Below are 16,858 nucleotides of genomic sequence, written 5' to 3'. Positions count from 1 at the left end.
TATGTATTTATGTATTATTTATGTTTGTATGTATGTATGTATTTATGTATTGCTGCTGCATTAATTACGCCCATATTTGTCTACCCAGAAGGGCATTTTTTTTTTCAATTAATTATTCGATTATTCGTTGGCATTGTTTTTTTTTTCGGCGAGCGTCATTAAACCTCTTAGTTCGGCAAGCTACCGCTTTAAGAGTAGCTTGCCGAACGAAGTCTTTTTGGATAAGAATCTTATTAATAAAAATTGTAAAAATTACTAACAGCGTTTGGATGTTTTATTAACATAGATTAACGGTTTCTTTAGATTGTCCATATGTAATTTTGCTTGCGTATCTGTTGCTCTGGGTTCGCGGATATAATTTCAGTGGATTTTGAGAATTTATCACCAAGTGTTTGTTGTTGTTGTTGGTTGGCTCGTTTCGTTTCGTTTTTCAATTTTTTTTGTTTTATTTTCGATTAGAGCTTGACTGATTTTTGAATATAGTAATTTTGATTTTTATTTTGCATTTAAGCGATTAGGTCTTATTTGCGACACATCAAATATTTGGAGGCTACCATCAAAATGATGTAAATTAATATTTTGGTTTTCTTTTTTCCAAATTTTTTCAACTGTGATTGGTTCAGAATAAACTAAGTAATGGGATTGCAAGTATTATTAAAAAATGGAGGTAAGAGCCTTTCAATTTCGCGCTATAGTCCAGCATTCAGGAATCTCACAGTTATTAATTTTTTGGTGTGGAATAATTACTTCTCCATTCTTAATTGTAGTTTTTATATTAATAATTTGTTCACAGCGAGGGACAATAGTTATAAAATTTAAATTGTTTTGTCTTGTTTGGTGAAAAGATAATTTTATTTCTGTATATGGAGTGATCAGATAAGATTTTTTAAAGTTTAGACTTGCTTGCAGTAATTTTAAATTATCGGTTCCGATCAAACCGTCGAAGTAATTATGAAAATTGAAGAGATAAAATTTTAATTTCGTTGGGTTTGGTAAATTAAATATTTTTATCTTCTTCTTCTTCCAGTGCCTTTTCCCTTTTATTGGAGGTTGGCGACCACTACTCCAAACGCTTCTCTATCCCTCGCAACATGAAACAATTCCCCCACATTCAACCCTGTCCAGTCCCTGACATTTCTTAGCCAGGATTTCTTTTTTCTTCCGATACCCCTTCTTCCATCTAGTCTTCCCTGCATAATAGTTTGTAGTAGACGGTATTTATCATTTCTTAAATATTTTTATAATATAAGGTAATTCGCTTAAATTTGACATATTTAAAGAAATATGCGTGGGTGTTAAGTTTTCTTGTCTAATTGCGGAGCTTCCGTAAAATTTATATTTTCACTTAACTCATTATTATTTTCACCGACTGAAAACATTCAGTGTGCAATTTATCAGACTGAATTGTGGGTTGTTCCAAATGTACAAAATACTCTGGATTATTTTGCTGATAATGGCTGTTACAACATGAATAATAGTCAGGGTAATATGGGTCATAATAACATTGATCAAATTGATCGAGTTCCGTGTTGTACATCTCCTCGACTTCCACTTTTTGCGGTTTTTGAAATGGGATTATTTTTAAAATTATTTTGGTTATTGAAATTTGCTCTGCCACTGTTGCGCGCAGACACAGACATAGGCATAGGTGGAGGTAGATTTTTAATTTGGTTGGGTCTAAAGACATTCTGGGGTCTGCCAAAAACTTGTGAATTTGTATAGTATTTTTGCGGGGGTCTATAAACTGGCCTAATATCAATTGGACCGGTGGGAAATGCTTGTTGCTGATGTCTAAAATGATTTGGGTTATGCAAATTAAATTGCATATTTTGTTTGGAATGAAAATTTTGCAAATGCTGGTTATTATGTTTTAAATTCTGAGGTGGCTGATTTTGAATACTACTTTGGTCATATTTTGAAAATATGCCTGTTACTTTCTTGCATTACAAATGTTAAGGCCTTCGATAGGTTGCATACATCTAATGATTGTACCAATAGGTTCTTTTAAGCCCGACAAAAATGTTTTCAAAGCAAGGTCGTTATAGAGTTTACGTTTAATTTGTTTTTCTTCATTAATCGTTTCATGCGTATCAATAAATGAACAAATCAAATTTAGGATATGCAAAACTCGATCGTAAAATTGAGTCGGTTTTTCATTTAACTATCGGCGAAGCATCATTAAATCTCTGTTAAGACATGATTCGTCTCTTTGGTCCGCGAAATTTCAATACAAAATATTTTTTAAATCATCCCAAGTACTGGTTGTTTGAAGATTGATCACGACTTTTGCATTTCCTTTCAATTTACTAATTAGACAATTCAACAGGTATATATTTTTGAAAGAGTTAGGTTCTCTAACATTATAAAATTTATCAATAAAAGTTTCACACATAGTTAGGTATCTAGTTAAATCGTTTGGGTTCCCATCGAATTCGGGGACGCAGTTGAGATATTCAGCTTCAAAAGTTGCCATACTTACAAGAGATTCACTAAATTGACTGTCTGGTTCTAAATTATGTTTTTCAAAAACTGTTTCCAAATTTGTTGCGAAATAATTGTTCTGTCCTGAGCTGGTTGAAGGTGTATTGTTACTTAAATCGATAGCTAAGATTTCAATATTATCAATTATTTCGTGAGTTAAGACATTAACAAGTAATTGCAACTTACAGTACTAGATAGGGGGCGGTTCTGGTCATCCTTTCTATAAGAACAAGACTTCGATCGGCGATATTGGTCTTCACAAAAATTCTTGTCCTTGCGAAACTAGACGATATGGTTTCTAGTTTCCGATGATCGTTCCGATGATTTTCAGAAATCCACTCTGCCAAACACTAATCACCAATAGGTCCGATTTCCAATTAATCGATGATACGAAAAAAATGGAAACTACTGACTGCGCCAATTAACTACTCGGAACGACGGTTGCCTCTTTTAAAAAACTTTATTTGAATTTACAACCGCTTAAAATTGTGTGTTACAATAACATATCTAGACAGAACTCTCCGTCGACACCCTTAAACTACGTTTTTATATATAGGACTAGGACTCTGCTGGGTCAGCATTCTTGAATCTTCGCTAGTGAGATAACTTACTCCTATCATTCTTCTTAACTAGATTTAAGGAAAAACTTATGCAATGACTTAAACAAATATTTTTTTTATTTCATGTTTTAAAGCAATGCATAACGAGATAAAAAATATTAGATAAAATAAATTTGGTGGGCTGCTTATATTTCTTGAGGAGTTTCTTCTTATTTTTATTATATTCCATTATATAAATTATTACTCTTTAATATATAATTTTTTTCTGCGGTAATTCTTTAAATTGACTAGAGTAGAATGATCTGGGTAGCTTAATTCAATCCAATCCGCTCATTTTAGAAAAATAAAAAGGTGCGTTTTTATAAGCTTTCGTACCATTTTATTGTCCTTTTCCGTTTTTAAGATTAAAAATAAAAACGTTATTATTCGGCCTTATTTTTATAGCGGTTTCTCAATAATGGTTGACTTTTGACCGAAATTTTATATTACACACTGCCCTTTATTTTAGGCAACGGTTCATCCCATTACCTTTTTCGCATTTGTTTTGAAACACACTATACACTACTAAAACTTTCTAAACTCTTTCAACCACAAGCACATAACACTGGAAATAATTCAGCATTTTCTGTTGGCTCATTTAATATTAATAAAAATATTTATTTGGCAACAAAATAATACAGAAAAGTATTGCAAAATTTAGCCTTATGGTTGCAAAAATGGATTTGAAAAAAAAGTGCAAAAAGTTCAAGTTCAATCCCTAGACACTAAATAGATATTTGCATATTATATCTATTCCTTAACAAGCAATAAATTAAACAACGAGATACAATGAGAGGTATAGAGATATTTAAAGTGTAAGCTTAAGCATTTTAATTCTTCTGGAACTCCATTATACAGCTTATAGACGTTATCTTTGAAAGAGGGTTAGTTTTGGTTTGGCATAGGGTAACCGAGAGTTAGCCTCCATCTTCCCCTTCCTGCATGAAATCAGGAATACCAACATCATATTTTGAATTTCGGCGCGAATTACCACAGTTGACCAACCACTTTAACTTTTGGTCATAATTGTTACATTTAATAGTGAGTAGTCAATCTTTTATCTTTAATATTGATAATGACACAATGCATATTCATAATAAGGTAACTCAACATAAGTAAAGGTAATATAACAAGGATCATTTACTGAAAGCGCTGAATTTAGACATGAATATAAAAAAATTGACTTTAGAACAAGTCTGGACCTACAATCCGACTATAAGGTGTCTGGAAATTCAAAAAGTAATTATATAAGGCGGTTGGGCTAGAAATAATAGAGAAATAGAAAGCGTAAATTATAACTAGGACAGCTTACAACACGAAAGTACAAGAAAACTGTGTTTATGGAGAATTGAACAAACACGAAAGTCCCATACAGGATATGTAACATTAAAACTCGAAGAGGTAAAAAAACATCAGGGTCACTAGGGATAACCCACATCTGTATTTTCGATCATAACGTATGACCTACCGAATAGTTCCTTGAACTTTTATGAGTTTTGTCATAAATTATTTTATTATTTGCGCTCCGTTTTTTCGTTTCAACTAATGCTTTTTGTCTAATATTTTTCAAATCGCCATCACTTTCACCATAAGGATCTAGTTGTAATCTGAGTTTATGACTTATTTTGTCACATTGCTCTATACCAAAAAGAAAATTACTCGGTGTTTCAAAAATTGAAATGCAGAGAGTATTGTTTAGTTGTTACTCTACTTCAGGCATCTATTCCATTTTGCTAAATCGTCGGTTACCTTATCACACAACCCAGTAGATTGTGCCAGATAACTGCCACTATTGACAACATCTGTTTAGTCTTACTGTGGTTATAAAAATATATTTTTTAATGGTTGACAGATTCATGCGAAATTTCGAAAATTTGACTTTAAACTTTATATACAGTCTATAACTCACAATACATATTTAAAACCGCTGCCTGCTTTTTCTAGAAGATTATAATGTATAAATAAGATTTGAAATTTACTCACTGTTAGTGACGTACACTTAACTCAATTAAAGATATAGGCTTTAACATTTTCGAGCAAAATATCCGATTGCTCCCAAACCAGTGGTAAAATGACACTTGTCGCAACCTAGATCAGTGTATAGTTAGGTACTTTATAGAAAGGAGTATAAAGGCCATACTTATTGCATAATATACTAATTTCAATCCTGAAACGACCATCTGTTTGGGAACATGAAATATAAGCTTACCATCTTCATTTTTGCGATATACCAAACAAATATCTAAATCTTGAGTTTGTTAAAATGTGTTGCCCTCTATAATAAAAATAGCATAATACCTGCTACAATTGAGTAATTTTGGTGAGGTGAATACTATCACAATCAGTAATTATTTTAAATCATCAAGTCTATACAAATAAATATGAAGGCGTTTGTTTAATTGCTTACACACTTCGAAACTGTGATATTTTGCTTCGGTAGGAGCCGTTTTAAGACTATAATAAAATATTGGTTTTAAATATCCATCTTCTTACTTTTGCAATAAAATTGAAGCATGTTCGGCCGGATAAGGTAAAATTATAGATCACAGAAAAACGTCATTTATTTTTGGGCGGCCTTATCCGCCTTTTACTTGATTCCCTATTGACAATCGGAGCATGGTGCGCCTCTTCCCCAACTCCCACCTTCTCTCTTGCCAGTAGCAGAAACGCCTCGTAAAACTCGATGAACGACAACCTATAACTGAGCGAAAACTTTCCGTTGTCCTTCACAATTTGTGGGCACACATTCGACAGACATTGCAAGACGCGTTTCCTGCCCAGACATTTGAACACGGACATGCCTAAACCTGCATCGGAGCTTCCCTCTATACGTCGTTGACAGCTGACTTTGTACTGCAACTCGTTGTTCAGGTTCACTACGTTTTTACCGGTCAGGACGACGACAGTTTTGTGTTGGTTGTCCAGGTCGATCGTTTCGTAGCAAGGCACAGCGACGCGCTCGCCTGATAGATCGCAATGTTTCAGGAAATCAGCGACGCGATGCGGCTCGCCTACGCTTCGATACAGGCTGTAGACGGCCGAGATCGGCACCAAATCTTTTAACGCGTTGAGGCAATGGCCTCTGAAGCGACCGACGTTCGACATCAACCTCTGCATGAAATCCTTGAACAAATAATACATAATCCCGCTCGTGGGCGTAAATTCGCATTTGTTCCCGTTGAGGAAGCTGAGGCAGCAAGCCCCGAGGAGTGCGTGAAGAAACTGCCAAAAATAAATCGGCTCCCAAGGACAATGCGTCGTCTCGAAGCAAGCTTTCGGGTGACCAGCGGCGATCTCATCGAAAGTAACGAGCGGCACGCCCTCTTTCTCGGTCAGATCGATGTCCCACAGTAGCTGCCACAAAAACATTCGTACCAGTACGTTTCCCCCACGAGCGTACACGCGATAGACGGTTCTGAGTTGGGTAAGATGGTTGATCAGCAGGTTCTTCAGCTGCCTCGCCTCATGGTTGATGTCGGGGAGGTTTTCCTTGCTGACGCTCGGTTCCGGACAGTCTGGACACACGTGCACGTTGACCGACGGCACGTAGTTCACCTTGGACATGGAATCTGCGGAGCAGACGGAACCGCCGCGAGCCACGTTCTTGATTTGGATCGTGCTGATTTCGGAAACTTTTAGAAATTTGCACGGCCTCAGCACCATTTCGATCCAGTAATCCAAATCGATGTCCTCGACGTCGCTGAAAAACGGTACCGGCTGAAGGTGGTCGTTTTGGTGGGTCCCTTCGGGGACGTTCTTCGCGTCTTCGGATGAATCGTGGTCGGGCAAACGTGTGGTCGATAGCTGAGGCAACAATAAAGGTGCGTCGTTTTCGAAAAGCGGGTTCCTTTCCGAAGTTAAACCATTTCCGCCGATCATTAGACCCGGTCCGTGTTTGTCGTTGTTTCTCCAAGTGCCTTTCAGTTTGGCGCCGCACTCGTGACCGAAATTCATCACTCCCTCGCCGTTCCTCTTTCCCGTCGTCCAGTTACCCTCGTAGGAGTTATTGTTAGTGAAAAAAAATGCGTCACCGTTCAGTACGCCCCACGTGTATTCGCCGTATCCGTTTTGAAGTCCCTCGCGCCATTCGCCGGTGTAGTGATCGTTGTTTTCCCACACCATCCAACCTCGGCCGTGTGGTTTACCACTGCACCAGTTTCCGTGGTATGCCGCACCGTGCGGGTAGTGCCTGAATCCAGAAACGTTTATCGTACACGAAAAAAAAAACAATACACATAATGGTGACGAAAAAAGAATTGTGACTTGTCAGACATTAAAAATTAATTGCGAATATAAAGTCCGAAAAAGTCTGAAATATAGTATGTGGAAACTGGATTCACGATGAATGTCCGGCAATAAAAAGCTCGTCATCCATTTTAAGAACTCCCGCATTCGCGTTAAGCTTTATGTAAAGTCACTAATAGTATGTATTTATGTACAGAAGTTAGAAGTTGTTCGACACTATTGTAGAACCGATGACAAATTTTTGCATGGATCCTTTCCCATAAATATATTTAAAAAAACGGTGCAACAATGATTTCAAATAGCACGATAGCACTCCTATTTGTTTTTTCAAAATTCTTCGAAAAAGCACAGCATTCAAGATTTTTAAATTTTTTGGAAAGTCGAGACCTTTTTTCCGGCATGCAATTTGGTTTTCGAAAAAAGCGATCAACGCAGGATAGCATTCTCTCTTTATATAAGCATATTCTTGGCTTTGTTCATATGGTATTAGAGGCAACGTCATAAATTGGTTAAGGTCTTTTCTTGAGGGTCGCAGTTGGTCAAATGGAGAGATACCTTAGGATTTGAATACATCTCTAGTCAGTGAATTGCGTCAAGTTTACTAAGTCCTTTATTGTTCATAGTGTTTATAAATGATGCGTTTTCATCTTTCCCCCACACTTACTTTTCCCTTTTTGCAGATGATGCAGTTTTTACCCGTTCTGTAGCATCGTCTGAGCAACTTAGCATTGCAACCAAGACAACTGTTAAGCAAATGAAACATTATGCAGAAATTAACAAATTGATATTAAATGAAAGTAAAACTAAGATGATCGCCCTTTCAACATGGGATTTAAAAGTGTTGTAAAAATTCCTCGGAGTTTATGTAAATTCGAGACTCTCCTGGCTCGAACAGGTGGATCACATTCTCAAAAAACTTTCTGTTTACTGCTTTGTCATATGAAGGCTCCGCCATCAGGTTTCTTTCCCCTTGTTAAAAGTGTTTTTTTGACTATTTCCAAAGTCTATATGGAAGAGTTGGGCAAGACAGCAGATCAACCTGTTACCAAGAGATTGATGCTTTCATTAACGCAAACGATGTTTGGTCATATAGGATTCACCTGTCCTACTACCATGATTCCGAAGTTATTACTGCAGAAAACCTGGAAGGAAAAGATAGGATGCACAGTGAATCAAAACACTAAAAGTGCTTTTCACCAATCGGCCAAAGAATTACCACACTTCGCGGTGAAGATGGAGCTAATGATTGGAGGCTACAAACTTTTGAGATGCACACATAATGGTGAGACCTTTATGAATTTACTGGCAGCAAAGAGCCGTGCGTCGCCTTCGAAAGAGGTTGGACCAAGACTGTATGCTTCCGTTGTCCAACCATCAAGTGGATCCGTCGAAATGAAGAATGCATAATCGTATCACCGAAATTCGTCTTTTAACTTCCTGGGAAGATTGACGTTATGTTTCCGGAGTTTTGAATACCGCCGATATGCCATCTCGTGGGTGTTCCGTAAAGTACTTTGAATCGTCTAAATGGTGGGAGGGTCAAGTTAACTCTACTTCGATCCAAATCTGTGGCCTCAAGAGGATGGAAGCGGTAATGAGAAAGTAGAAATACTAAAAGGATGTCGAACTTCCATTGTCTTTATTTTTAACTTACACAACGTTTCGGACGGTTGTATCACTAATCGTTATCAAGCGTAAACTAAACTTAATTCTAAGGCTACAAGGTTTATATACTAGGCGACGGCGTTCATCCATGACGGAATCAGGTGTAGTCAAGCGTGAAGTTGTTCAACTAGAAGGCCACCATTGGTGCGCCTTATTAGAGGTCGCCAAATTGTTGGCATATCCACGCTTGGATTGCTGAAGATGTTTTCATTGTTTCTAATGAAAACTGTTTCTTTAAATTTGCGCTTCCTCCAATGCTGCTCTCTGTGAACAACCCGCGCCTTGGACCATTGGATGTTGTGTTGTTTGGTCCACACATGTTCTGCGATACCTGATTTTTGAGTTTCACCCTTCATTGTATGTTTTTTATGTTCTTCAACTCTTATTTTTATAGGTCGTTTGGTTTCGCCAATATATGACTTACCGCATTCACAGGGTATCTGGTAGATACGCTCTTTCTCTTGAGTCGACGTTTCAGGCTTTGTTTTTGTGAATACACTTCTTAATGTTGGTCCAGATTTAAATAAAGTTTTAACTTGATATTGTTTAGCTATTCGCCTAATCTTTTCCGATATTCCTTTCACGTATGGGATCGTCAAGAGAGAAAGAGTATCTATCTCACATGGTTCCGGTGTTGTTTACCGCTTACAGTTTTTTATTATTTTGTTTATAGATTTTTCGGAGGAACCGTTCTGAAGCAAATCCTTTTTAATATGATTCAATTCGGCATCGAGAGATGCTTGGTCGCTACATATTGTGATTGCTCTTTTGCACAGTGTTTTAATTATTCCTAGTTTGGTTGCTTTTCAGAATGGTTAGACTCAAAATTTAGATACTGTCCTGTGCGGGTAGGTTTCCTATATAAAGACGTGTTAATAGAACCATTATTTCTACTTACTAAGACGTCTAAGAACGGTAGACAGCCGTTCTTTTCTTTCTCAATAGTAAATTTAATTATGTTCCCAAAGAATTAAGATGATTGAGAAAAGAGTCTAGCTGTCTATCGGTTCCACTCCACATAATCGTCAACATATCTAAGCCGGATCTTAGGTTTAATAGTTGCAGTGTTTATGGCATGAATTTCAAACCACTCCATGAATATGTTCGCTATCACCGGAGAGAGAGAAGAACCCATCGGCAGGCCATCACTTTGTGCGTAAAATTTATCTTTGACTTGAAAGTAAGAATTAAGCAAACAGCACCTCAGAAGCTCCAACACTCCCTCAAGTCGCAGCGAAGTTCTCTCTGATAGGGTTGTCTCATTCCTTAGTGTAGCCTCGTCAATACTTAACGATTCCTCCAAGGGCACGTTGGTATATAGACTTTCAACGTCAAAGCTAATAAACTTGTCTGAAGGATCTAGTTTCACGTGTTTTAGAATATCTACCCAGTGAAGAAGTTTTACCTACAAGTGGCCGGACGATTTGAAGGAGAAATCTACTTAAGCTGCTGGTTGCAGAATCTCTTGAACTAGTGATCGGTCTGAGTGGTATATTATCTTTATGGATTTTTGGTTTGGTGTGATGTGGAGTTAACGTGGTTCTAATGTTATCCGGAATATAGCGTCTGTATTTACGGAGAGATCGGTAGATTTTTCCTTCAATCGCTTTAGTAGGGTATTTTCCTTTAGTAAGCGTCTCCTCGATTTTTTGATCATATTCCTGGGTATTCATCATAACTGTGGCATTGCCGTTATCTGCTGGAAGGATCTTGATGTTTCTATCCTTCTGTAAGTTCTTAATGGCTCCTTGTTCCTCTTTGGTTATATTCCTCGTCTGTTTTCTTGTTTTCTCAAGAACTGTCCCAACTTCCCACCGTAGTTCATCTGCTTCGGGTCCTTCCAGTCGCACCGTGTCTATGGAGCTTATAATATCCAACGTTGGTGCTCGGGGGGCAAGGGCAAAGTTGTGTCCTTTGCTCAATATTTGCTCTTCAGTACTGAAAAGATTTCTGGAAGACAGATTTACTATTGTTCGCTTTACTTCTTTAATGTTTTCTGGTTGTTGGCGTTTTGCAAATTTGAGCAGCTTTCTCTCGTGGTTCTTCTGAAGTCCTTCCCTAATCTTGGCACATGATCTATCAATCTTCTCAAATATGTGCTTGTGGGCTTCTTCTCAGGTCAGTTCCTTTATTTCTTCGAATCCTGTTGGATGTCATTTAAAAGCACCGATTTCTTCCATCTGTGGAAGAACACAACATCCAATGGTCCAGGGCGCGGGTTGTTCACAGAGAGCAGCATTGGAGAAAGCGCAAATTTAAAGAAGCAGTTTTCATTAGAAACAATGAAAACATCTTCAGCAATCCAAGCGTGGATATACCAACAATTTGGCAACCTCTGATAAGGCGCACCAATGCTGGCGTTCTAGTTTTGAACAACGCTTCACGCTTGACTACACCCGAGTCCGTCATGGATGAGCGCCGTCGCCTAGTATATAAACCTTGTAGCCTTACAATTAAGTTTAGTTTACACTTGATAACGGGTAGTGATACAACTGTCCGAAACGTTGTGTAAGTTAAAAATAAAGAGAATCTAGACAATGTAGTATTTCTACTGAATCAGTGTCCACCACCTTCAAGCAAACAATGAGAAAGTAGTTTTGTCTATGCTAAATTCCAATTCAATCATAACCTAAAGTAAGTGGCACCTGAACTATTTTTCGTAAGTATTACAAAACTATGCCAATGGTAACATTATCTTCGAAGTCCATTAAAGCGTAGAGGAGAGTTGATGGCTGAAGTTAAGTTAAGAGTTCTTAGCCTTGCATGTCTGATTTTGTTAGGTTAAGGTTTTATGTTTTAGTTCGAGAACCTGTTGTAATAGTATTGTCTTCAAGCTTAGGATTAGTTTATAAGCTAGCAATGGCGCGATTTGGCTGTGTGGCCAAGAAGAAAAATGTGTCATACGCAGTCTATCAATAAAGTTTTGCTATGCGAAAAGGGTCGTTTCGTATTGTTACATTTTTCTATACCGAGAATAACCGTAACCGTATCGAAGTATATCTACATTAAAGGGGTAGTTTATCGCGGGTATATGCAACATTTCCTGTCTATTCCTCTCTCAGGTACTCCTTGGTTTGTTACCAGTGTTACCCAGTTGTAACTACTATTTGTTATGGCCAGGTCGGCTTGACTTTTCTTCGGTTTTAGAAGAAAGGTAAGCAAATCCCTGCCATTTAGCTGGTGCTGAAGAAATTCCGTACATATGACGATTCGCTCTGTAAATGATTTTCGGGGTATTGATAGTGACAATTTTTGATGATTCGTGATCATAAGAATGACGAACTTCGAATGAAGAGAAGAATTAATTGTTTACCATTTCGGAGTGTATGTCTGCAATATTAGGAATAGCTGTTTGTTCATGGTTACCTCATAATCTCCGCAGATAGTGATTGAACCAACAGGGACGGTTGGTGTGGACCATTAAAAATTAGGAATTTTAGAAATTATTACAAGCTGGTCGAAGAGCTAGTGGTACTTTCATAGCTTTGAAATACACTGGAATGGAATTGGTTTTTAAATGTTATGTTTCAATGGCATCTTTTAGTTTAACAGTTCTTGGAGAAAATAAATCTTTTTATTGGGCCATTAAACCGTTGAAAGGCTGAAAATAATTTTTATTTGAACGTTTCTTAATTAAAACCATTCAGTTGACTTCACCTGAACCTGGAAACTGGAACTAATGGAAATTGCTTCGAACAATCCTTGACAAAACTGTTATTTGCGGACGTAATTTTTTTTAAATATAAATTACAACGTTAATTCGATCACCGATGGGCTAAAATTGTGTCCATACTAGTCCGTTGAATATTATTGGCTCGTTTTGAGGCAACGTTTCAAATTTGTTCATCGTAGACTTTAGACTGTCAATAGGCAGCAACACTACAAGACTATCCTCCTGGCGGCAACTACGAACTGAAGAAAATCGAGAATATTCATCTGCCAGGCCAACCCAAACTTTCAACTGAAAAGCGAGCTTCGGAGACAGTTTTGATTCCATTGAGAAAGTTTGCCAGGACTGAGGCCAAGGGTCCCAATAGTGGACAAAATTGTGCCTGACGCAAGTACAGCCGGTATATAAATCCTGACCAGAGCATCATGAGCGTTCTCAACCCCAGTTAGGCTGTTTTTAGGAGAGGAAGCAAGTTCCATTCATCTTCTACCCAGCTCTATGTACTTTTATTTAAGGTTATGTCAAGTGTTAATCACTATTAATCAAAAACATTAGTTTGTTGAAAGTTATTTCGAAAGGTTTTAATTAATATGATAACGAACAGTAGGTATAATGAGCAATCGCAGCTGACAGTTTTAAATATATTGGTTACTTTCAAAAATTAAATGAACAAATGGGTATAATTCCGACTATAGTAACAGTATTTATTAAGCACGAAGAACTCTCCAAACTCCCCGCGAATATGCAAAGCTGCAGATATAACTCGGCATCGAGCTCTCTGTAGTATCATTGTTGAAAGGCTATTGCCACAGAGAAACATAGGTATACTTACATATACATGATGTTTCTCTAGAACCGTATGAAGCTGCTAAGAGGGTTTATTTATATTATTAACCCAGAGTAAGGTAACCCTAACAACTTACCTGGATATTAAGGGCTGGAGTGAAATGAAATGGCATACCTTTTTGAGTGGAATGGTGCAGAGAGCTCGACTACACTAGCTACGGTTACCAGGAATTTGGGAACACATTAATGGAATGTTCTACGAAGAAAAACACAACTGATACCCTGTTAACATGAGAATTGCAGAACCGAACACTGCAACCTGAAACAATACATGCACAAAAAATTGCTTTCGCACTACGATTTCAATTGGAGCTGAGAATCTGAAGGCCAGTAATTCAACGACAGTATACTGAGTTTTTCAAGGAAAGGGAGGTGTCAATGCCTGGTCTCCTGACTACCAAAGACAGGACAGTGACTAGGATTACGCCCATAATGGTACAACTAAACTCTATAGCAACCTACCGGAACCCAAGTCCATGCTTCTGGTCTTCGCGCCACTCACCCTGGTACCAATTGTTTTCCGCGTAAAGTAACCACCCTTCGCCGCATTTTCTCCCCTGACGCCATTGCCCCGAATAGAGTATCGGCGTGGACACTATATTGAAGACGCCGTGTCCGTGGAAAAACGACTTAGAGACCTGACCCTCGTAGGTGCTCAAATCGGGAAGAACGATTTTACCCTGGCCGTCTGGGTATCCTTCTGCGAACGAGCCCTCGTAGATTGTACCGTCGGCCCAACGAAACTTTCCCTTTCCGTGCATGAGGTTGTGTTCGACTTGACCTTCGTACACGTTTCCGTTTTTGAAAATTATTTTGAAATCGCCATCGACGTCTTGGTTTGGGTCTACGTTTTGTTTATCGCCCGTTAATGGTGTCGTTCCAACTATGATCGTTCCTAGAAGCGATTCGAAAAATTCCGTGGTCAATTTCTTTGTCAGGTCGACGGGAGTAGGATCGGGAACGGTTTCCTGGGGTGGTGGAGCGACGACGCTGGACACGCGCGACGATTTGGAACTTCGATTTGACCGAACTGATTTCCTTCTGGTCGAAACGGAATTACTCATTTCCCGTGTCGATCTATTTTGTGTCATTTGACAGTATCCAGGTTACTTCATTGTTGAAATGTGTGCTTTCGACGAGAGCACCAAAACCAGCACTTTTGAAAAAAAAATCCTTAAATTATTACGCCACAACATATAATAGCATAGATATGCAGGAAAATAAAAATAACTAAAAAATTCAAGTACAGTAATTAGTGACCAATTTTCAAAGACACAAAGACTCGCTGCCACAAGGCTTCATGGAGAGACTATTTAACAGGTGTCATCCCTAAATTACATGGACATACTCGGCAATCAACAATGCGACCCAAAACCCTATATGAAACAAAGACTTGAGCAAGTGCGGAACAACATCAGGGCCTTGGACTCCGGACCAGAATCCTTCGCTGTCAGAGTTCTTCCTTTTGTATGGATGCAAAAGTTGGTCCCTGGATGGAGCCACATAAAAGAGAATGGATGCAAGGACTGCACCAATTAGGTAAACATAATTAAAATTACAGCACCTAGGACAGATTATGAGAAGTGACCGATATAAGATTCTCCGCCAGATGTGAGATCGAAGAAAAACGATCGGTCAGTTGAAGACGACAAAGAAGAAAGACTTACGCAGATGGCTCAGACAGACGTCTACAGAAAATTTAAGAGCTGCGATCTCTGGTAAGGCCATAGGATCGCTAATCTTCGTAGGAAGACGGGAGTAGTATAGTAGTACTGGTTCTAAGCCACTTTTGGCGGGAAATTTTGAATTTTCGTGAATGTTTGAATATGTTCCCGAACATACCCGAACACACCCCAACAAAACCGAACATTCCCGAACATACCCGGACACAGCCGAACGTACTCGAACACACCCGAACACACCCGAAGATTCAAAATTTTCTCGCGCCAACCTGAACATACCGGAAAATTCACGAAAATTAAAAATTTCCCGCCAAAAGTGGCTTAGAACCGGCACTACTATACTAATGACGAAGCCATAACAAGAAGAAGAAAAATTAGCGTTTTTTGAATTCAACAAAAAAAATGCAATAAATACAGTAAAAGTTCGCGCTTTCTTCATTTGCGGATTAAAAAAATGCCACTAAATTCTTATATTCGGGGCTAAAAATTTCTTTTTTCGCGGATCTAATAAGTATATACATAATTATAAAAGGATTCTGATAGGTATCCTACCCAATGTCCTCTGTAAATGCCGTCAAATAGACTAATAAAAAAATTAAAATAATTTTTATTACAACTTTGCCTAAAGTATGTTGTTAAATGATATCGCCGAGGACTTTGACATAAGCCGCCTTCGCCGCGATCGGTGTTTTTTAGAATGTAAACAAACAGGATGAAAACAACCTTATTACTCCAGTATATTTTTAAATGTTGCTGTTCCTTTTTATGGCAAAAGCTGCTTTGCGTGTTTTATTATTTCGTTTCTCACATTCGGTACAAAAATTGCGATCGAGTAACACGTTTCTATCGCTATTTTTCTAATTTATAATGTCAACAAAAAAAAGAGAAACGAGTTTCGACACATAAAAAATCTGGGTTACCGCATAAAGGAAAATAGAAATAATTGATCGTTTACTCCTTGAAGAATCATTTGTATCCATATCACGCTCGTCCAATGTCAAGGAATCAACTGTACGATCGATAACAAAATTCGAAGATAAAATTGTTTGTGATTTAGTAATAGAAAAAATGGAAGCGGCGTTGTCATTATGGATCGAAAACCGCAACCATAAAACGGTGCTCCTGAATCCGGAAAAAGAAAAATCGTCTTTGCGCTCATTTTAAAGAACCTGATGATAGTTGTAGTGGTGAATGTACAGATAGAAGATTTCAAGCTTCGGAAAATTGGTTGAATAAATTTAAGATGCGGCAATCATTGCATAACATTAAAATCATTGGAGAAGCAGCATCTGCAGACACTGCTGCAGCATAACATTATCCAGAAGAATTGGCAAACCTAGTAGTTGATGAAGGATACAAACCTGAGCAAGTTTTGTTTCTGACTTTGGACAATGCACCAGGGGCAGTGGCATGGTGGCCGGGGACCAAAAGAGCAAGAGCAAGGCTAATTCTTGACAAACTGCAGAGATTGGCTTGCCTCCGCATAACGGGCGCCATTAGGACGGCGCCCACGAGGGCCCTAGAGGCTCTGGTGGGTATGACCTCTCCGGCGAATCGGGTGCGGATGGAGGCGGCCAGGACGGCTGTGAGGCTGGCGAGCTGCGGGCTCTGGAGGGAGGGAATCTTCAATCAGGGCCCGGACGATACTTTAGAGGGCTGGCCCGGGGATC

General features: G+C 38.4%; 1 protein-coding gene across 1 annotated transcript; it reads right to left on the bottom strand.

Moving 5' to 3' along the window:
- Positions 1-5,547: 5,547 nt before the first annotated feature.
- On the bottom strand, positions 5,548-14,570 carry LOC132704474 (radial spoke head 10 homolog B-like). Its single transcript, XM_060674485.1, has 2 exons — positions 13,969-14,570; positions 5,548-7,269 (listed from the first exon to the last, which is right to left on the bottom strand). The coding sequence occupies exons 1-2, from the start codon at positions 14,568-14,570 to the stop codon at positions 5,637-5,639; spliced, it is 2,235 nt and encodes a 744-aa protein (XP_060530468.1). The 3' UTR covers positions 5,548-5,636.
- Between the last annotated feature and the right edge of the window lie 2,288 nt (positions 14,571-16,858).

This window comes from Cylas formicarius, unplaced genomic scaffold, assembly GCF_029955315.1.
Source record: "Cylas formicarius isolate icCylForm1 unplaced genomic scaffold, icCylForm1.1 PGA_scaffold_7__23_contigs__length_41026272, whole genome shotgun sequence".
Lineage (NCBI taxonomy): Eukaryota > Metazoa > Arthropoda > Insecta > Coleoptera > Brentidae > Cylas > Cylas formicarius.
The sequence above is the reverse complement of the archived record's forward strand: the minus strand, read 5'-3'. Positions and strand labels throughout refer to the sequence as shown.

What these genes read in the sequence shown, in the direction of transcription:
- LOC132704474 (XM_060674485.1), bottom strand. Translation starts at nt 14,570, where the DNA reads ATGAGTAATTCCGTTTCGACCAGAAGGAAATCAGTTCGGTCAAATCGA. An exon ending in AAGCATGGACTTGGGTTCCG is followed by an intron (nt 7,270 to 13,968) that starts GTAGGTTGCTAT and finishes TTCTGGATTCAG; the next exon opens with GCACTACCCGCACGGTGCGG.